The sequence below is a fragment of the Leuciscus leuciscus genome (assembly GCF_965113295.1).
Source record: "Leuciscus leuciscus genome assembly, chromosome: 1".
Classification (NCBI taxonomy): Eukaryota; Metazoa; Chordata; class Actinopteri; order Cypriniformes; family Leuciscidae; genus Leuciscus; species Leuciscus leuciscus.
Genome location: NC_138725.1, coordinates 53,229,161 through 53,251,659, shown reverse-complemented (window position 1 = coordinate 53,251,659; position 22,499 = coordinate 53,229,161). Strand labels below are relative to the sequence as shown.

The 22,499-nt window shown below is 40.1% G+C and overlaps 1 protein-coding gene across 1 annotated transcript in view; it reads right to left on the bottom strand.

Moving 5' to 3' along the window:
* Positions 1–20,479, bottom strand: part of smg1 (SMG1 nonsense mediated mRNA decay associated PI3K related kinase) — a 35,250-nt gene extending 14,771 nt beyond the window's left edge. The window contains 36 exon segments of the mRNA XM_082142164.1: positions 2,215–2,376; positions 2,481–2,661; positions 2,746–2,967; positions 3,330–3,468; positions 3,576–3,720; positions 6,410–6,679; positions 6,775–7,020; positions 7,549–7,669; positions 7,768–7,924; positions 8,010–8,154; positions 8,507–8,616; positions 8,709–8,907; positions 9,381–9,517; positions 9,626–9,780; positions 10,104–10,265; positions 10,386–10,582; positions 10,782–10,981; positions 11,226–11,366; positions 11,493–11,594; positions 11,697–11,784; positions 11,941–12,059; positions 12,535–12,696; positions 13,592–13,722; positions 13,825–14,094; positions 14,175–14,276; positions 14,430–14,651; positions 14,826–14,999; positions 15,080–15,177; positions 15,258–15,330; positions 15,416–15,541; positions 15,626–15,839; positions 16,238–16,296; positions 16,390–16,526; positions 16,625–16,777; positions 17,947–18,104; positions 20,228–20,479. Coding sequence (XP_081998290.1) covers positions 2,215–2,376; positions 2,481–2,661; positions 2,746–2,967; positions 3,330–3,468; positions 3,576–3,720; positions 6,410–6,679; positions 6,775–7,020; positions 7,549–7,669; positions 7,768–7,924; positions 8,010–8,154; positions 8,507–8,616; positions 8,709–8,907; positions 9,381–9,517; positions 9,626–9,780; positions 10,104–10,265; positions 10,386–10,582; positions 10,782–10,981; positions 11,226–11,366; positions 11,493–11,594; positions 11,697–11,784; positions 11,941–12,059; positions 12,535–12,696; positions 13,592–13,722; positions 13,825–14,094; positions 14,175–14,276; positions 14,430–14,651; positions 14,826–14,999; positions 15,080–15,177; positions 15,258–15,330; positions 15,416–15,541; positions 15,626–15,839; positions 16,238–16,296; positions 16,390–16,526; positions 16,625–16,777; positions 17,947–18,104; positions 20,228–20,304 — 5,554 coding nt within the window. The 5' untranslated portion in view covers positions 20,305–20,479.
* Positions 20,480–22,499: the final 2,020 nt, after the last annotated feature.

Here is a 22,499-nt window from a genome sequence, read left to right as displayed (position 1 = left end):
CAACTTTGCTACAGTTATTTTTCACCAAAAGTAAAAAGTACTTTGACAAAGGTGCCGACGGAGCAACAGGGCGAGCTGACATTTGACAGACTTTTCAAACTACTGCGGTGGAGCCCTGCGCTTCAGCCAAAAAAAAAGACAGATCTGAAGCGCTTCAGCCAATAACAGACAGGTCTGACTCGGGTGCAAAACCAACCAAAACTTCCAGTTCAGCTGGGGGGCGGGGCGTTCAATCCACGCTTTGATAGTCAATCACTGGCGCTCGCATTTTGAATCAGTATCTCTAACGTTTCAATATTTTAGTGAATGTAAGTGAGCTATGCTCATATTGTGATTTTAAATTGAAATGGGTCATACCATTGATAAAACTAGAGCACTGAGCAGTTGAAGTAAATAGAAAACTCGGCTCATACAAGAACGCAGATATTACATGGAAGTAATGAATCAGTAATGAAACAATCGCTCTTAGCAACATGGATAGCGAGTATGTTTGCTTAGCATAATGTCAAACACAACAATTTATGAGATTAATATAATGTTTTGCTCCAAAATCACTACATATGTACATATGTAGTGATTTTGGTTGCTTTCATCACTAGTTTTTCTCTTTGTGCATTGGTTTAAGCTGAACAACCAATTAGAGTGATCTCTCTTCCCGACTGCTTTTCACAGATTCAGCATTCTCAATCGGCAAAAACTGGACTGATAGAGATTCAACGACTGCTCAAATTAGACTAACGGTCGACCAGAAGAGAGAGAGAGAGAAAAAAAAAAAAGAGCAGCGCTTAGTGCCTCTTCATTCTCCAGGCTTTTTTTTATTTTATTTTTTATGCGCAGCACTCCTATTGTAGACAATAAAAAAAATGCGCTGACTTTAAGACTAAACGCTTTGGACACACAGCCAGTGGTGGAAGAGTACTTATATATACTTAAAGAGTACACACACACACACACACACACACACACACACACACACACACACACACACACACACACACACACACACACACACACACACACACACACACACACACACACACACACACACACACACACACACACACACACACACACACACACACACACACACACACACACACACACACACACACACACACACACACACACACACACACACACACACACACACACACACACACACACACACACACACACACACACACACACACACACACACACACCAGTCATGTTTGAAATAACTTGCTTCAGTGGTCCTATGTTGCTTCTTAACACAGAGTGAGACAGAAAATATATCATTTTATAAAAATTCTATAATCTGATACAGGCTATGTCGATTAGCGTTGTATTATAGATATACATCATTCTTACAAAAAGAATTGCCTGGCTTGAAGAACACAGATCATTGCAATCGTGTTTATTGTGTTTAAACATCTCTATCTGCATGTTATGTTTTGCGCTCAATATGGCTGACATTGCCTAATTTTGGATAAAAATAGAAAAATATACTGAAGTACTTTGCTGAAAAACTACTCAAGTTACTACGTTACAAACTACTTATTTACTCTTACTTGGGTCATACTATTTTCCAGTACTTCTACTTGCACTCAAGTAAATTATTTCTTAAGTAGCAATACTTTTACATAAGTACAGTTTTTTAGTACTCTTTCCACCACTGGCTGTTTCCACCAAAGCGTTTTGTCTTAAAGTCAGCACATTTTTTTAAATGGTCTACAATAGGAGTGCTGCGCGTTTAAAAAAAAAGCCTGGAGAATGAAGAGGCACTAAGCGCTGCTCTTTTTTTTCCTCTTCTGGTCGACCGTTAGTCTAATTTGAGCAGTCGTTGAATGTCTATCAGTCCAGTTTTTGCCGATTGAGAATGTTGAATCTGTGTCAAGCAGTCAGTGAGAGAGATCACTCTGATTGGTTGTTCAGCTTAAACCAATGCACAAAAAGAAAAACTAGTGATGAAAGCAAGCAAATGACAGTGTCAAAAGGGCACACACAAAAGGTTCTACTAATTTTACATCATCTCACCAATATGCAAATATTTTCATAACGACATGGCAGATATTGCTGGTCTCAGAGTATCCATGTCTGTACCAGAAGACATTCCCAGACTATCACAATATTAATAATAGTGCTTGGAGGAACATTTCGTTCCCAATGGAAACATTTGGTGGACACACAGCCCAAGGGAATCAGGATGCCCCTGCCTGGAAGTACAGTACGTACCTGCCGCCTGAGCCTCTCCACCGAGAGATATAGATCCCACAATGGCAGGGTAGAGAATGAGGTGGGGCGAATCTTGGGCCACTCTGCAAAGCAGGCTGCAGATGCTCTGTCGGATGTAGGCCTCAGGGTGATTTAATCTGGAGAATAACTGAGGAATGATGCCTAGCGAGAAAACAGACAGCTTAATCCATCTGATGCTAATATAAATATCTACATGATGTATAAAGGAAGGTGTTTATTACTGTATTGAATATCCATATTCTTACCTCTCCAGGGCGCAGTGGGGGTGGATGCCAGGCCGTGCTCAAGGCCCTCTCTCAATTCCCCAGCGTGCTTTACCAGCAAGCGCAGCAGACGGAGGGTTGCCATGACAATCACATCATCACTGCTTTGTTTGCTGCTCTGGTTGTTCAGGAGCAGCTTAGGATCGTCTTCATCTATGGGCACCTGATGACGCCAAGAAACTTATGATCAATTTCTGGTTTGGAAATGTGTCCAATCACTGCATAAATATTGGAGGAATCCTCTGACCTGTCCAGCGTTGAGTTTGAGGAAGGTGAAGTATGCCCTGCATGAGACCCGGTACAGGCTGAAGATTCGATCAACCACTCTCCTCCACACTCCGATCAGCCCGTCAGTCACAGTGTCCTCCACCTCAGACAGCCACGGACAGGCACTCAACAGCTGTCGGCCGATCACATCCACCATGTCGTCCTCCTCATCCTCTTCATTCTGCAAGGCCATGTCTTCATCCTGCAGGAATACAACACATCAATACACAAAGCCAGTGTGTTTCCACACAGTTTCCAAAGCCGCACAAATGTTTTAAACAATGATAATAATAGGAAATGTTTCTTGAGCACCAAATCATCATATCAGAATGATTTCTGAAGGATCATGTGACACTGAAGACTGGAGTAATGATGCTGAAATTCAAATTACATTTTAAAATATATTATATTAGAAAACAGTCATTCTGAAAGGTATTGCGTTTAAATAAATGTCTATTTTAAAAAATAAATATTTTTAGCATTGTATTTCCATAGTGTGTAGTGTTACCACAGTTTTACTACCACTGATCTAGACAAATTTGTACAAACTGTGAACTCCATAACCTGAATTCCTGCTGGGCGACACATGGCTTGACCCAAAATGCCGAAAATGGTTTCCTTGTCTTCATCACTGGTGCCTGCTGGGAGTAACTCCTCTATTTCTTTCTTCTCTCCAAGGAGCAGAGGAACCCCCTCTCCTTGACTATGAACAAACAAAATAATAATAAATAAATAAAAACAGCAGTATGAGCACATCCATTTTTTTCTTTCTACTAATATTAACACTTTTCAAAGACAAATTAAAAATACCTGGCATTGTCCACAACCTTCCTGCCCCATCTGTACGCCCAGCTGGCTAGAGCTGCCCATGATTTCGCAACTTCAGGAGCCTGAGTAGTTGACAGCTGGTACAGCTGCCCAAGGACAAAGTCTGGCTCCCCAACGCCAACACTGACTGTAGACAAAACAAACAAACCTTCGTGATCATGAACCAGAAACAAAGTCAATTAAATACTACTACACACCAACAGTCACACTGTAAAACGCAATGCTATCATATTTGTCCTTAACCCAGGGTTCGTACACATTTTTACCATTAAATTTCCATGACTTTTCCAAGACTTTTCCATGACTTAAAGGTAAATATTCATGACATAGTTTTCCATAAAACATCTGTGTATACATGTTAATTAACTCCTTGTGGGCGGGTAACGTTAGTAGCGGATGAAAAATCTAAATGTGCTTGAAGAGCTCTTTTCCAAAATGCGATAAACGCCATAAAAAAAAAAAAAAAAAAAAAAAACGAGATTGTTAACAGATCATTAGAAGTCCTCAAAATTAGTCAAACTAATCTTATATTCTCTCTCTCTCTCAATTTTAATTGTTTATTAATAAACAAGTATTTTCTGTGTCGACTGCAAAGACGAAGTTGACTGACTCGCGATCTTCTTAGTAGTGAACACGCCGGAGAGAAATGCACATTTCATACGGATTAGGCTACATCGTTTTATTTTGTTTTGATTTGTTCGGTTTAAAAGTAGATATTTCTGTAGATACTAGATATAGGCCTATTTCAGTTTTGTTTAGGTCTGTGAGGCGAGTAGGCTACCTTTTACGCTGAGTTTCGGTTCATGGATGATCCAGTTCACTCCGGCGCCTCTGTGTCGTGATTATCTATTTTCTGCTATTTACTTTTTATTTAGGCTATTAAGCAATTGGTTAATGAAACATTTTAAAATCAAGATACAATTAATACAAAACGAAATTCGTTTAGGAAGGCTTTGTGCTTTCTGTTTGAGGTCTCTGTGTAAGTTTTAAAGTCTTTTAGTGCCGCTCTCAGAGGACTCATTACCGTAATGGAGAACGGTCACGTAACATTGTTTTTTCCTCATAAATGTGAACACGGAAAATAAAAGACCAAATAAATGTTTTAAAAGAAAAAAATCATATATATTTTAAATGTTTAACAAAGAGGCAAAAAGTCATAAACAAAAATCAGAAAATTTGTCGATATTTTTTTCTTTTTCGCACAGCATTTGGTGTAGCCTACAGTTCAAATTTAAATGTTGGCGTTCAACTTTGCGTTTTAAAAATAGCCTACTTACAACAACCCTTCATTTTTCGTTTTTCATTTGGGGGTTAAAGGAAAAACGAGTGGACACAAAAGAACACGGACCTTTTGGACAGAAAGAATACATGAAAGCCAGGGTTCCTTATTAAATTCATAAAAGAAACAATACAGGGATAGCCTACTCTCAAAGAAATGCCACAATCAAGGGAGAAACATGAAGAAACTTAGCATATAGCCTATGTGCCGTTCGCATAAGGGTCTTTCCCTGACATTAATACTTGGATAAGACATTAATAATAATAATTTGTAGGGTGGTGGGTGAGATATAAACCTACTAACGTCCTCCGTTGCCATGATTTTTGGAATGACTGATCAAAAAAAAAAAAAAAAAGTTTTAGTCGGTTAATGGAAACGCCATCCTTTTGCAATAGTTATTTATCGATATTTAGAAGAAAAAAAAGTTTTGCTCAAATCTGTAATGGAAAGGCACATACGAAGCTATATGAAAATGCAAAGCAGCTTATTTTAATTTGAAGCACTGAGCTGATGACAGCAACACAAGAGCCACACAGGTGTGGCTACTTAGTCGCTGTCCTCAGTGCCGTAGAAAAGCGCTGAATGAGTTCCCCTTCATGTCCGTTTCAGCGCTTTTCTGCGGCACTGAGGACAGCGACTAAAACTAGATAGGCCAAAAGAAATGGGTCCCCTTTCATGTCCGTTTCAGCGCTTTTAGTTAATGGAAACGCGTCATTTCGCCTCTGACGCGCGTACATTTCTAGACACGTCAGGCGCGAATTTGACGCGCTATTCGCGTCCGGTGTGAACGCACAGTAAAACGAAAAAAGTATTGCAATTTGTTTCCCCAATTTTATTAATTAAACAAATTCAAGTACACAGATATTTTGAAAAACAAATTTCCATGACTTTTCCAAAACTTTATGAGTTTATTCATTTTCCAAAACTTTTCCAGGCCTGGAAATTGCCATTTTAAAAATCCATGACTTTTCCAGGTTTTTCATGACCGTACGAACCCTGTTAACCATTCATGACGCAGATAAAATAGCCTTAATATTATTCTTATATCTTGGTTAGAGGTGGAACGGATTGCAGTTGATCTGTACGGACCAGGCCCCGCGGTTCGGCACGCATGTGATTTGCGGATTAACTGCAAAGTTTAACCATCATAGAGTGAAAGTTTATCATTTGGATGTATTTTGTCTTGCCAATTTACAAATTCAAACAATTTTAAAAGCGGAAGAGGCGGCGAAAATCGGGACTCGCGCATTATCTACACACTCAAAGCGCACAGACAGACAGAGGTGCGTTTCAGACAGCGTTCGAATTCAGAATTGATTCCTCTTTCACGTTTCCTTGCCCTTGAACGGACACATTCACACAAAATTATGCCAAAATACACATCTCGGCAAGTATTCTCTCGGCTATGTAATAAGTGAACAGCTGAGAAAGAAACAAGATATTTGTCAGTTTTTTTTAACCGTTATTTTTGTGATCCATTTCACCACTAATCTTGGTAGCCTATGTGTGCCGAAGGATAAAGTCTGGTCTGTTTTACCTGTAGTCTCAGTAGTAATGTGTGGCATTCCCTGATCTTCCAGTGGCAGCTCCAACAGGCCAGATATGCTTTTGGAGAGAGCTGAGAGGCTAGTAGAGCCAGAGTTCCTCTTCACCACCATTTTAAGTTGTGGAGTCAGATCTTTCCAGTCAGCCAAAAGCCATTTGCACAGAGTGAGCACAGAGCGACATGCCGCACGTTCGCACTTCCCTGAGTGACAGTACGAAAGTGCATAGGAGCTCAGCATTTCCATAGCTGATACGGACTGACCTAAACGGGGAACAGGAATTGTTTAAACATTCAGACTGAAATACAACACAACCAAGTAAACTGGCCCAAATCAGATACAACTCAAAAACACTTACCAGCAGCAAACAGAACTTTAGCCTTCTCGATCTCCAACTCTGGTCCCCACTTCTCACCAACAGTGCCTTCTAGTGACAGCTGCCTGAAGCTTTGCACAAGGTCCTGACCTTCTGAGTCATCCACTGATGGCTTGCTGCACAGGCTCAGCAGACGAGTGGCCAGGGCGATATTTCCTTGCTTACGAGCAAATTTCACCGCAGTCAAACAAAGTTCCATCAGATGAGAGTCCACTGGAGCAGAGGAACCTGGAGGAATCATTGAAGAGTTAAAGGGGTACTTCACCACTGGCAAACTGGGCTTTCAATAAAACTTGGCCGCCTATACAGTAGAAAGTCCTTTTTTTTTTTTTTTAAATCAGTGCTACATGACTAGAGTAGTGGTACTCAAACTTTTTTGGTCACGCCCCCCTTTAAACAAAAAATAATACAAATTTAGTAAAAAAAAAAAATAATTATAATATCGAACAAAAATTGTGTGTTTGTAGTCAATTTCAAAGAGGATGACCAAACGCAGTGTTTTAGGCCAAACGGAGAGGGAAAAAACGAAAAAGAAACTGCCGTTCTGCCAGTCCCGCCCAACCCCCGAAGCAAAACACAGTCACATACAGGTTAGAAACTGTCACCATAGCGTTCCATTTTTACCATAATACGGTTTAAAAAGTAGATATAATACGATACAATTTTCAGTGATAAACACACCCTTACAATAACTATTACGCTTTTAAGGAGACAAATTCATAATTCATACTTATACACAAGAGATGGAGATCTTACCTTTGAGTTTCTGGAAGAGCTGCCGCTGGAAAGTGGTGTATCGGAGAGCATGCAGCCATGGCTGAACATCCTGCTGCTTGCAGGTGGTCAAAGCTTCACTAAAGAGTGGAATAAGACAGTCCTACAGAAAGAAAAACAAAGAACAGGGATTTTTTAAAAGGAAAATTAGCAAGCGATAATGTATTTGCAAATTGATGAGGTTGTGGCGGCGACTCAGACCTCTGGGTGCTGGTTACAGAGGGAGTTCTCTAGAGAATTGGCACAGTGCAGCTGCAGGGTGCTGAGGGTGGGCAAGGAGTCAGACAGGGTGAGAGTGGAGAGACGCAGCGGACCCAGAGAGATGCGACCCGTCTGCTTCAGGTACTTCACCAGGGTGCTGAAAATGAATACCAAAAAGTAGAACTGCCATCAATAAACGCTCAAAACTTGTAGGAAAACTTACTGTAGAAATATGTACTTACTCAGATGACGCAAGAACCTTCTGGTCCTGTTCGTGATTGGTTGCAGTGATTGTTCCCACAGCGCTTCTGAGGAGCTGTACCTCAATGGCCTTCTGGAGTTCTGATGGGTCTGGACTCAACACAGCAGGAAGAAGCCTCTTCAGGTCTGTCAAAACAAAAGACCATTAATTCATACCACACAAAAAAGTTGAGTGAAGCTGATCATAAAAATGTACTGCACGTATTCTGACCAATGGAAAACAAACGGATCACGATTAAAAGGTTCATGAATAAGGGATATGGATTTTAATTTTTTTATTTTCATAAATTATGAAGATCATCCTTACAAACAGCAATTTCTAGTGAAAAAAAAATATTTGAGCTGAGAATACCTAGGATAAAAAATTATGATAACAACAAAAATGATAATTCCCAACAGATTTTTTTTTATTGCCAAAAATGTTCCCCCAAAGTTCCTGGTTTTACATGACTATGGATAGTATAAGCTGTGATCATACCAATCTTGTCTTTAGTTGTAGAGTTGAGAAGGCCATAATCCTCCCCGGGGAGCAGCTCCAGTTGGGCACGGCACTCTGCAAAATCCCCCTCCTCAAACCTGCTCAGAGCTCTAGAGGACAGACAGACCAAAACAATCATTTAACTCGCATACCTACAGTCAGGAGAAGTTAATTCAGAGTCAACAGTTCTGCTGCCTCACACCTGATATAGTTAAAGTCTGTCTTGAGATTGACACTGGAACTGCTGTTCTTTTTGAGGTTCATCATGCTGGCCTGCCACTCCTGCACGGACTCCCAGTCGCTCAAGGCTACGTAACACGCACAGGCCTTATTAGCCAGGAAGTTCAGCACCTCTGGAGAACACTCACTGGACTTTAACAACACAGTTTTTCTTCCCTCTCCTATTAAAACAGCAAGGACAGATACAATCAGAAACATCTTAAAACAGATAAGGGGTCAACAACTTCTGATATCAATTAAGATTAGGGATGGGAATCTTTTGGAATCTCCCAATTCGATTCAATATAGTAAAAATACATTGTACAAAAATGTCTAGAAGTTTGTTTCACATCTTCCATTTCTGGATGATAGCGATTCATTTTTATAATCTTATTATATGTATTCATTCATAAGGCTCATTAATTTAGAAACAAAGCAAGTCATCTTCATGAATGGCTCATTGAATCATTCACTCAAACGTTTAATTCAAAAACAGATTCATTCAGTAACGAAACACCGCTGCTTGGAGATGTGCAATGTTTCAACTCAAATCAGTAGAAGATATAATTGTGATTCATATGCAAATCAATTCCTTCCTACCCTTATTAAGTTAACTTGTGTGAGGGATTTAGTGTGATTTGTGTAAACTCCTCACCACTGGTGGTGTGTTTAGGGCTGGAGGTGTTGGTGCCAGTGAGTTTTAACAGGGAGCGATCAAAGCCTTTAATGGAGCAGTCCATCCCTGTGACAGCACACAGCTGCTCTTGGTACTCTAATGCTGCCTTTTCAAACCTTGAGAACAAAGCAACATCAACATTTAATGAGAACAGAGCGAATAGACAATTTTGTATGGTATATTAAACTGGGTTAATAATTTTTTTTAGAAGACAAAACACTTACTTTCCCTCTGCTTGCAGTGCCACTGAGCCCAGCCAGCCCAGACTCTTGCCAGTGTTGGCCAGACTCCAGGCTGCCAGACCTTGTATGGCCTCAGGGCATCTCAGCTCACACAATGCCTCCACCAGCATGGTGATTGGCACCTCCATTTCTGGACCCTACAGGGCAAAACACAGAGCAAAGACTATGAAGTAAGGCTTTTGGTTATTACAGTCCAAAAGGTCAAGAGCCGGTGGCTTACAATGATTGACACCTCAAAAAGGAGCAGTGTTGGGAAGATATAGGGTAATAGTTTAAAGTCTGGGACCATCAACATTTCAGTCATATATTTGCAAAATTTAAAATGTGTTACATTAAGTTAAATGTGTGAAGGACAATGAAACATCTAAAAGTTAACTTAAGATTGTATTTAATTCATATTTTCATTTATTTAAAAAAAAAAGTTGTACGCTCTGTTGAACAACACTGGTTTAAGTCTTACCTGTGCACTGCTGTTCTTGATCTCAGTGAGCAGGTCAAAGCCATGACGGACCGTGACTGCTGGCTGACCTGAGAGAAGGCCCACTCTCATCAGTGCCAAACGAATTCTGGTTAGCCAGTCCTGGCACGTCTGTCTGTTTGTGTAGAAAAATGTTCTGATGCCCTAAATAAGGAGAGAGAAACATTTTTTACAGATAAAAACCATGAAATGTCAGTGAAAAAATAAAGCTAGCACTCCACAGTGTTAACATCAAGGCTAGCTGTCTGTATACAGAAGACAGACCTTTGGTGGTGCAGTGAGAGCACTGGCGCAGCCTTCATAAGCATTGTACATGAGTTTCTCCAGGTTCTCTAGGAACTGCAGAAGTAGAGCCAGGCGGAGCTGATTGGTGTGGTGACCCTCATCACTCTCTCCTCCACTCCAGTGACTCAACTCCTGCTCTGTGTTCAGACTGTGAGCCGCCAGGCTGCGGATCATACCTACACCAGCACAGGGGACACATTTACATGGAATTGAGTGACGAGCACGGTCTTCAAAACATACAGTCATACAGATTATGAATGACATATGGTGAGTGAATAGTGTCAGAATTTCAACAAGATGAACAATATCTTTAATAAATCTTGGAATGGTTTTGGTATTAGTTCATACAAATTCCTAAAGTGACAGTTCACTAACCCTCTATGGTCTGGAAAGTATCCTGGGCTCGTCCCAGAGGGGTACGGAGTTTAGAGAGAACAGTGAACTGAGCGGCCTCCCACACAGCCCACTGCCACAGCACTGCTTCAGTCTTCAGCAGGGCACGAGGCACCATGGCAGAGTCTTTCTTCTCCAGCCGCTGACAGCTGTGGTACAGTCTCTCCAACCAGGGCTCCTTACTGCAAATTAAAGGATGAATATTTATTAAACAATTCAGAATAAGACGACTCCCAGCACCTGCACAAACTGATTTTATTTTAGCTGTGAATCATCTTAAAGGGTTTAATAAGTTCCAATAACAAATATAAAATATATTCAAACAAACAAACAAACATATACCTATGTGTTCTCAAAAAGGTGAGAATAAAGAAATGAAATCATGCCACCAGTGGCTGTACGCTGACATCCTGGCTGCCTACTCACCCTCCACGGTGGACCGTTCCATACAGAATAAACCCAATGAGGTCAGAGAAGTCCTGTGGGTGGAATGTGTTGCTAGGCACTTTGCTCATGTGTCGGCGGATGGCCAGAGAAATCTCCTTAATCTCAGAGTGACTACGGGCACTGCTGGGAGACAAGCCGACAATTACCATCATATCAACTACAGCTGGAGATAAAACTACAAGGTAGGTTTCATTTCTCCTCCCCCAGGTTTCTATTGTGTGGATTAGAGGCAGAAGTCTGACGAACCTCAAGGCGATGTGCATGGGAACAGATCGAAGCAATTTCCCAAAGGCCTGCCGGACTCGGACTGCTGAGTGGACAAGCTGCACTCGGCACACGTCCACACACCTGCACAGAAAGAGGGGACAGAACCAATGCTGATCAGACAAGAGCAGCAGGAAAGTTTGCAGCACTAATGAATGTTCCTGCAGGAAGAGAATGTATGATTACCTCTGGAGAAGCTCTGTGGTCATGGAAGACGACAGAACCTGGAGACTGTTACATGCCTGAAGACATATGGTGGGATCTTCATTCAAGGCTACACAGAGGAATAGCAACATGTAAATGTACATTCACTTGGTCACCAGATTATTATTTTCTTAAACCATTATTTTGTTTCCCCCCTACTGTTCATAACATTGTTTTGCCTCTGTGAACTCAAAATGCAGAATTAATAATAGGGATATTAACTCACAATTTGCCAGTAACCCTTTGCAGAATTTGAGGAAGGATGGGAGTGAGAACAGAGGGGAGTAAGTTTCAGATTTCTTCATCATCAAAGACACCTCTAGAGACCAGGTGAGTAACAGCCGCCTAAAAATGGGTGGTAAAAAAAAAAGACAAATAATCATTATGGTCTTATGGTAATACAAGGAAATCACATAGAGTGGGGTCCAAGATCATACTGAAAATCTGTGATTAAAAATCGAAATAAAGTGTAATGATCAGAAAAACATCATAATACTGAGTAAAATAAATAAGAAATTTGCTAGCTAAAGGAGATTAAGGACGACACATTTTTTTTATTGAATTTTAATATTTAAAATACTTCCGTTTAGCATTTTTGGACCCCACTGTATATTCTTAAATTGTCTTACAATTCTAAACTAAAATACTAAACTGCTGCCATAATGCAGACGAGGAATTTTATTTTATTTTTTAAATAATTAAAATGAAAAAGAAAGGTGCAATTCACTGTACAAGTGATTATAACAGCTGTGAGAGCCAGTGGTTCAGATAAATTAATCACAACAAGGCTCATTATAGCCAGGCAGTGTGAGCTCTGTACCTCGCCTCAGGGTTGAGATGATCCTTACTGAGCAGCATACCCAGCAAATTAAGGAGTGTGCTGAAATGCCTTTTGGTTGCCGTGGTAACTGTGCTGATGACAGCACCGTCGAAAAGGGATGGAGATGAGGAGCTCAGGCTGCTGGAGATGAAGTGATCATGTCTTGGGGAAATAAAGAGAGAGGGAGCAGTCTATCAGTAATCACGCCTGCAGTGAGTGAGGCTCATTACAAGCTTATGTGTGAGTCTAATGACAGTGTTCTTGGACAGTTTTATCTACACTGGGTTCACACTTGTGATGTATGGTTAAGAGTGTTTAAAAAAAAAGAAAAAGAAAAAAAGGTTAGGATTCGAACAATCGATCTGGAATCAGATACTAATTTTCGATTTTGCTTATCGATTCCTGTGTGTGCATTTTAATTAGCGCTGCTCCGATGGCACATTTTGACTGCATTCAACATCTATTTCGTGCACACAACATGTATAAGCTACATCAGTTACACGTGTCAGCTGAGTGGAAACCAGCTCTGGACTGACAATATTAATTTCCAGATTTTAAGCTGTAATGATATGGTTTCTTAAATCAAAAATCTTTTAGTGTGTGCCGTTTTCTGTTGATGCACAGCATGAACATCACTAAACATTTGTAGAGAGCCAGCCATTCAATAATCGCAAAGGCGTCAATAAATGCCATAAAACAGCTGGTAGGCTATGCAATGTCAATTAATGTTACATTTACCTCAATAAAGCTATTCAATGTTCAACAACTAAAGAAGAGCATTTTGCTAAATATATGTACTTTATTATATTTTCTGCCCACTTTCGATCAAGAGTTTGGAGTCGTTTTTATTTTATTTTATTAAAGTACTTTTATTTTAAGCATTTATTTGACTATCTTACAGTAAGAAAATTAATATTGTATATAAAAGTCTTAGTGATTAATTTCATGCATCATTGCTGAATGAAATAATTGATTTTTCAAAACTCTTACTGACCCCACTGTGGGAACACTACATTTTTCAGGAGGCATCATCTAGATGTAAATGTTTCATTATTACCTGGTGCAGTGAGAGTAGAGAGTGTAGAGCACTGCATACTGGACAGCAGGGTGATGAAACGCCAAATCAGAGTGAACTACAACCAGATTCTGACTGAGCAGGGCAAACACAGTAGGGGACAAAGCCCACATCTGTAACACATAAAAGATAAGTGCTATTACTCTTTTTCTTTTACACATTTGCTTGTATGGCTGCAAAAGAATTGAAGAAAAACAGTTTGAATTCATGCTGACCCCGATAAGGGAGTTCTTGGTGTTGCCAATGGTGGTGAGAGCACTGAGGTTGAAGATGAGGATAAACTCGGCTCGCTCTGGGCTGAACTGCAGCTGGCTGAAAGCAGGATGTTGTATGTGAGGACAGGCGGCAGACAAACCCAGAGGGCTCAGCAAACAGTTCAGCGCACAGCCCATCTCGCCCAGGACCAGTTTATATGCTGCCTCCAGGACAGGGATGTTTTTCAGGCTCAGCACAGCATGATAGACTCCATGGGCTGCTGCCATCACCTGTGACACAAAACCCATTTAAGATGCGTTAACTCAATGCAGTTTGACGAATTTATACAACCGTAGACTACTGATCCTACCTCTCTCTCTCTGTGGAAGCGCAGCTCTAATAGTTGAGAATTTGGGGCCAACAACTTTTCCACAAAAGCAGCTGGGAGTTTGGTGTTTATCTGGTCAACAACCTACAACCACCCAAACAAAAATGTATTAAATGTGCGATAATTTTAAAATCACAGAAAAACAACTGTAGAGAGGCCAAAGTGTGGCTAGTGAACAATATTTACATGAAGCCCATCAATTCTATTGATTATTGGATTAATCGAGTCAAGTCCTACCAGTGTAAGCAGCGTGAGGACGGACATGCTGTATTCTGGTCCGCAGCACTGGCAGCTGTCCAGCTGGTCTAGGCCATAAGTGATTACAGCATCAATCAGCAGGCTGCCCAAGTCCACGCTCACCAGCAGGACAGACACACACTCGTTTCCTGCTGTCAGCACCGCCTCCGAGAAGAACACCTGCTTGGCTGTGGTGACACAAGCCAAAACACGGTTCAAAACCTATGAGCGAGAAAACACAAACAATTTATGTCAGATCAGTAAAGGATTGTGCGTGTACTCTCAACATGTTAAAAATAGTTTATTTACAATTGACATAAATTTATCTTAGATTATCTATTTTTATTCCAGTAGCACAGATAATCGAAACAGAGTTAATGCGTGTTGAATACTAACATCAGTGACATATGCTTCTGTGATAGGAGGCCCTCGGATGGGGTTGAATCGTTCTCCGATACTGTGCACAACAGTGCTAAAAACTCTCAACAGGGCTGCCAGTTTAGGCAGGGATACTGTGGGAGGGGGAATGTCCTCGTCTCCTGATTCTCCAGATACAACATGACTCAAATCCTATGAAGAAAAGAGTATTAGAACATCAGACATCTCATAATTAAGGGACAATGGGAAATCAATTGAAAAGTTTACTTTACCTCAGCATATGCCTCCATATCTTCCAAAAACTGACCCAACAGTGTGGTTGAGAAGGCCAAATCTGCCACCCAAAACTGCTCCAGACTCTGTAACCAGCCTAGGAAGATAGATTGAGACAGGTTAGACAGGTTATTTCCCAAAAAGGGGAAATGAAACTAAATATAAAAAAAATCTTACCAGACACTTGTTGAGTAAGAGACTGCTTCTGTGTGTGATCTATATGCCAACCAACTAGGATATCCACTGTGTCCTGGAAAACAAAAAACAGCCGTTCATTTACAAATTTGTTCCTTTCATATTTTAGGACTAAAGTTAAGACTGCTTGTCTTTCTTACTCTGAAGTTGGTGCTGAATATGTGTGGATAACAACGGGCCACCAGCAAAATACACTTTACACTTTGGCACAACAGTTCCGGTGTGTCCAAGTTCTCCAAGATAGACTGAAGGCTGCTCATCACCAGCTGAATGACAAAACGGTAAAACTTTTCAGTCACAGAAATAGATTATAAATGTAATAGAAGAGGAAAAATAAGCTGAATAAATACCTGCATTACAGCTGAAAAAGCCTTCTTCTCCCCTGCGGTTTCAAGTGCTTTGTGCACTGCCACCAGGAACAGCAGCTTCACCTCATCCTTTGTGGACACACTGAGCTTGAGGAACATCCACTTGAAGATTCTCTCGGCTTCATAACTGAGGGCGCCACAGAGCAATCCCAGACAGCACGCAGCCTCTTGCCTGAGCTCCTGCAGGAGCTTACTACTGTAAGGCCAAACAGAAACACACAGAATTTTGTAATAAGGTATCGTAGGGGTTTATTTTTCAATAATGACTAGCTGACTGTACATTATATTGCAATACCCCAAATTTTAATTATTTTATTATGTGCAAAACCCAGTGCAAGAGATTCCTGGCTGCTATGGACAATAGCCAAATATACATTTTATCGGTCAGTTTACAAAAATAGCAGACAGCAGAAAGAAGAGAAATGAGAATCAAGTGTGTCCTGTAGTAATGGCCAGCTAAATGCTTTACAACTAGGATTCAGCATGGTGTTCATAACACTTCATGAACAATGAAGTGCTAAATATACCCTCAAGAGAGTGAATTCTGATAACCCTCCTCCCCCATTTTGTTAAAAATAGGCTGTGCAGTCGAACCTTTCATTCAAAATGTCATTCAGGGTGCTCAAAATGGAATCCAACTGTTTCACTAGGACCTGTAAAGCATGGATACAAACAATACAGATCAAAAACGGTTTAATTCCAGGTACACATTCAAATCCATTTGTGCATGTCAGCTCAGATCATACCACTTTATTTTCAGAGTGCACAATGAACTCCCTCATTTGCTTCACAGTGGCCAGTCTGCGTTCTCGGTCATCTTCCCGTGATGCTCTCCGCAGAAGATTGGCCAGACGAGACTCCTCAGAGTGAGCCAACGGTCGGTCTGGAACATAACAGAGAATGTGATGCTAGTAAATAAATAAAATTCATCAGCCTTAGTTAATCTGCAAGCGATGAATGAGCACTGAGAGGTGAACATACCCTGTGATTTCCTCATGTCCTTTGTAGCTAAAGCACGGTTTCCATGCTGAAAAGTGGTTATGTCAGAAGTCACATCATTGATTCTCAACTCTTGCCCCAGCGACTTCCTACCATAAGTATTTTCTGAGAGGCCTCCATCAGCATCATATTCCCCTAGAAAGCAAGCATACTGTCAGTTCCCTTTACTGAAAGCATAACATTTGTTTGTGAAAAAACCCCAACAAAATATATATGTAACATTGTGCCAACAGCAAAGTAGGTGCTACGCTTTCATAAGCAGGGCTCCAGACTGCGACCAAATGGTTGCATTTTGCTACCTTTTTTCTTGCTGGTGTGCGAGTTAATTTTGTTAAGAGTTGCCCACCATGTTGCCTAGCTGATAAGAGCTGCCATTTCTGTGGAATATGAAAAACGTCAAAAACAAAAAAAATGCGGCACGAAACTGCACTTCAATTAATCAGCTCGGACCAATATTAGACAGTGCGTCGCGAGCTCAGAAGGTTTACTAGTTTACTAGTGAGAAGCATTCAAATTCGGCGCAGAATTCTAGTATAAACAATGATACATCTCAGGTCAAACACCACTGATGTGGAAACCAGGAGAAACATTGTGTCATGAAAAAACAATTTATAGAAGGCTTTTCAGTACACAAATCACCAACATTTATCGTGGATTTAATGTAGTAATGCTAACTGCAAGTACTGAGTGAGGAAAGTTAAAGTTTATGGCGTTTCAGTGACATTACTACATTAAACAACTATATATAATGTTGAATATAATGTTTAATAATGCAATGGGGGAATATTTGTGGGTTCTGGTAATCATCAAATAATTATAGCGTAATATAATTATTTTAGTAAAAAAAAACAACGTTATTTTGGCTTAAAATATTACGATAGTATAGTATCGCGAGATCAGTATCGTGAATTGTATCGAATCGTGACGTGAATCACCCCTAATTATGTTAGATATTTTCTTTTATTTAATCACCACAATATATATCATCGTACTTCCTTGCTCTAGATAAAAAAAAGATCCCAACAATCTAATTTAAGTAAATATGGACTTATTTGCACAAGGAAACTCTGGGACCTTCCAAAAAAGAAACAAACACACTTGCTGAGGTTACTTTCTCTTTCCATTTCTATAAAACAGAAACCTTAACCAGGGAAAGACACAAAAGATGAATCAAACCCTCAGATACTGGACTAGCAGAATGAAACTGATGTTGAAAACCACAATAATGCAGGTGAAAAACACTGGGGGCATGTAATCCAGCTGATTAAAGGCAGGCTAAATAAAGGGCCAGATGAAGCACGCACCTCCTTCTTCGAGTATGTCTGTGGCAGTGAAGGCATCATTGTGCAGTGGTGGGGTGCCAGGCTGGTCAGAGGGCAGAATGTTGAAAAGAACTTCTGAACCGCGATCTCTAGAGACACTGCACTTCACACCGTCCTGGCTGGCAGACAGACTGTTGCCTCTGTAAAGCATTCAATATACCAGTGACTTCACAGACTAAACTTTCCTTTTCTTTTCAGCCAATGACAGACATATCTGTTGAGCACGTGAACGTGATCGGCCAATTGGATGTTTTAGTTAGTCAGAAACCACTCAACAAGTTGGAGATTTTGTTCAGCGCAAGTTCTGCACACTCACAAATTCTTTCATTATAACACTATATAAAGTATGTACACAATGTCAATAAGAGATTCATTCCACAAAGTGGACAGTTTCATTGATTATAACGAGTCTTTGCAAGAGTGCAGCTTGGTGCACCTCACGTTAAACTGAAATAAATGTCGCAATATATTTTCTATGTAATGCGTTACTGTTGTTCATTTTATTACTTTACAAATCAGTCACTCAGTGACTTTTTACATATGAATTTACAGATTTTTAAATATAAAACAGTTCTAAGCACTTTGTTTTAAGTTCTACCCTGATAGTGATTTTTTTATTTCATGAAATAGGACAAGTTAATATTACAAACTTTGCATTTAACCCATACATCTTTCTTCTGTGGAACACAAAAGGCTAAATTGCATCAGTCCACTTCACGAAATGAACGGATCATTCAGGTTTAGCGAACTGGATCAGTTGATTCACTGAAAAGACCAATAAAAAGAATGATGATCACTAGTCTCTAATTAACTTTTTTTCCCCTCCCATTTTGGAACTTGAATTAAATGAAATTTGGGGCTGTTACTGTGGTGTGGCTGAGAACAATTCATATTTTCAAAAATTCATATTTTGTGTTCCAATGAAGATTGAAGAAAGAAGATCATGCAGGTTTGAAACGTGTCTACGGAAGTGAACGAGTAGATGACTAAACCTTCCTTTTTGGGTGAACAATTCCTTTAATAATCAATATAAATTTACCAACATTTTGATACTAACATTTTATAAAAATGTAATGTTGACTATTTGCAGCAGCTGCCAAACATGTAATGAAAAACAAACCCTTTTTACAATGGCAAAAAGTATTTGCAACAGTATTCACAATCTGAACCACTCATTTGATAAAGATGCAAAGTCAGTATAAGCAAAATTAATAAATCTTCCAGACTATTCATAAAATTGCATCTGCATCTGGGACTTATGGTCAAGACAAGATGTCATTTGACAGTCCAGTTAAGATTTCATTTTTCCACATGGTTTCAAATAATGTAACTCAACCAAACTGTGAATGAACTTTCTAAATAAATACAGCAAATCGGTGTTTCAATGTTCATATTCTGACTGGACAATGACTATTTGATTTTAAGACAAGCTGAAGAATGAACTCAAACAATTAACCAGTTTTAAGCTCAAAGTTCAGTCCACTCACTGCCAATTCACAAGCTTTCCAGATAAACACAGGTAACTTACACAGAACTTGATGACATTGAGTCCACGCTTCAGTCGGGTTGTCCGATTTAATCTACGCAAATATCCAAATTAAAACGGTTTAATGTAAACTTTCAAGGTTATACGCTTGAAATCAGCTGCACAGTCAGGGGTATAACAAATAATGCTTAGTAAAGTGGCATGAGGAGTTGAAAAAGCGTTAAATAAGTACGAGACGAAAATGATCCCATATGGACGCAATATACCTTCTACAACATGAATCGACTTGGTAATTGCTGAAATACCAACGTTATATGTCTTGTGGCTAAACGTGTCAGACCAGACGCGTGTTTCCACACACAAACCACAAATGAAAGCCACGACACGCTGGGAACATCAGCTTGTCCGTCGAAAACACAAATCCCTGCCGTTATAGTCACATTTATGCTCAGTCTACAAACCAATGCTGGCAAACAAACACTAACATGATAAATATAGCCAGTGTTCACCGATTGTTTGTGAGTTAGCTTATGCTAACATCTGCTAACCAACCTGAAAATTTGAGCATGAGCGATTGACATTTGTCGGTTTAGCTGTGAGGCGTTGTTTTTCCCACAGACTAGAGCTCAACTATAGTATCATGAGATGAATGCTTAGAAAAGTCTCCTCACGTGGAGAGAGAGGCTGCTGTGTTTGATAAAGGGGCGACCGAAAGCAAGGCCTAACTGAAGCTTCGGCCTGTAGTGCGAGCGCTCGGCCGTGTGGTGCGCTACTGACCTGGGCTGCCAGTCATTCCAGTTTCGCTGCAGTTTGTGGGCGCTGCTCAGCCGAGACCCAAGGGCTTTGCGGCTCATTACCTTTCCGAAGACAGCATGACCCGTCTAACACGGGAAGAGTCTGCAAACAAACCCTGATTTCACCGTTCACTTTATGTCCATGCACGGGTTTGAAATGCTCTGAGCGTGTTTGAAACTGAGAGGCAGCGGCCTGACCCTCCCATCTATTTCTCTACACTTTCCTTTACCGCTGTAGTGTTCACACGGCGGCAGCTCCATCTATCGGTGTATAGAAATAACTGCAGCTCTATTGTTATTAGTAACGTTACAGATACAGAGGAAAAAACACGGACTTAAAATAACTCCTGGGGTTTTTGTTCACTTGTAGCTTAAAATAAACGAGTGGCAAGTGTAGGCTAAGCAACAACAAAAAAAAGGTAATTAATTAAATGTGAGATTCCACCTTTTCACTCGAAGCAGAAAATAGCAACATCTTGGTGTAGACATTCTCTGGTGTAGCCAAATTCACGGTGGTTGCCATAGTGACAACAGGATGTGAGTGAAATGGAGGGAAAAAGAAAGAAGAGAGAGTCAAACAGAAGAAGAAAACAATGCAAACCAGAATTGTAGTTCTGAAACGCATCTTGTAAAAGTTTTCCATTCACCATAGAGGTTCAGGTTCTATCCTCTGTCCTCCTTAAAGTGATAGCTCACCCAAAAATAACATTCTGTCATAATTTACTCACCACCAAGACAGAAAGTTGACTGTAGGCAACGACCTCCTTAGTATTTTTTTTTCCTACTATGCAAGTAAATGGGTGCCATCAACTGTCTGGTTACCAACATTCTTCAAAATATCTTATTTTGTATTCAACAGAACAAAGAAACTCATACAGGTTTGGAACAACATGAGAGTAAGTAAATGATGACAGATTTTTTTGGTGCATTGTTCTTGGTAGTTTTGCTTATAAAATAGTTTCTCCAATTCTCCTGAGTTAAAGTTGTTGTAGTGTGCAGCGTGAAATGCCTTCTGTACTGTAGATTTTGTGAACTAATAGTTTACAGCTTATGGCAACAGATGGGACCCCCTGACTTTAATCTTAAACAAAAAGAAGTACGATAATTATTACACAATATTAACATATTAATAAGAAGCAAATATGTTTGGTGTATAGTTATTATTCAAGATCAAACTGTGTTATGCATATCCATTCACCACACCCAGGTTGCATAATTATACCACAAGATGGTAGCAAGGAGCTAAAGCAGAATTCATCAGGCCAATTTTTTTCTCTCCTACTTTTCTCTCACGTCTCTCTCACGTCTTGCAGTGAAATCCAGTAACACTCAAACCATCGCACTTGTTCCAGTAATTAGAAAGAGATGGTCCACTGAGAGCTGCCCGTTCTCTCTCACAGAGCATTATTGTGATAGGTTTTGTGGCACCCAGCTCAATGCATGGATTGAAGTTGCTAAGCAACAATGTGCACAATAAACACTGTGTCAGTACATGGGGATGACAGCTGGTAATTTATGGAGATTATCTGGCTCACAGTGTGTTATTGCACCCTTTGAGTTAACTACGACTATTAATTAAGACTATAACTATACTGCAACTCATTACTGGCCATGTTTTCGTGTTTTGTAAGCACTACAGAAAGCAATGGGAATTGCACATTTGAGGTCAGAAAGCTCCCATAATTAGCAATATGTGCAGCTGTTCAATTGTGCTGCAACAGAAAGTGCTGAATGTCACAGCTGTTGCTTATCTAATGTGCACTACCTTCTGCACTACACCTGAGGGATTACAAGCAATGTAGGAACCTGCTGCAAAAGGTAATCGGAAAAATGTTCCTGAGAAGAATCATCCTTTTTCAGTGTAAACTGTAGTCTATAAGAACATTTTTGCTGTGAATTCTGCCAATAAAACAAGGGGTGATATGTTTTATCTCATGTCTGCACATCGGCTGGCTTTGAACTGACTCAAAATCAATACCAGACTCAAAAAGGATATTTTTAGCTAGCACACACATCATAGTTCATCTTCCTCAAAAAGATCATGAGTACGCCCAATGATAGAAATGTCTGAACTACTTTCTCATTGTTGGCTTGGTCGAATGCTTGGTGATCCAGGGAATGAATTTAGTGTGATTATGAAGAACCCTGATCAATGTATTGCCAGTATTTACAGTGAAGGTGCACATGTATGATGCTGAAAGCTCCACCACCAATCATTTAGAGACCATATTTAGCAGCAATCCCATCTGAAAGTC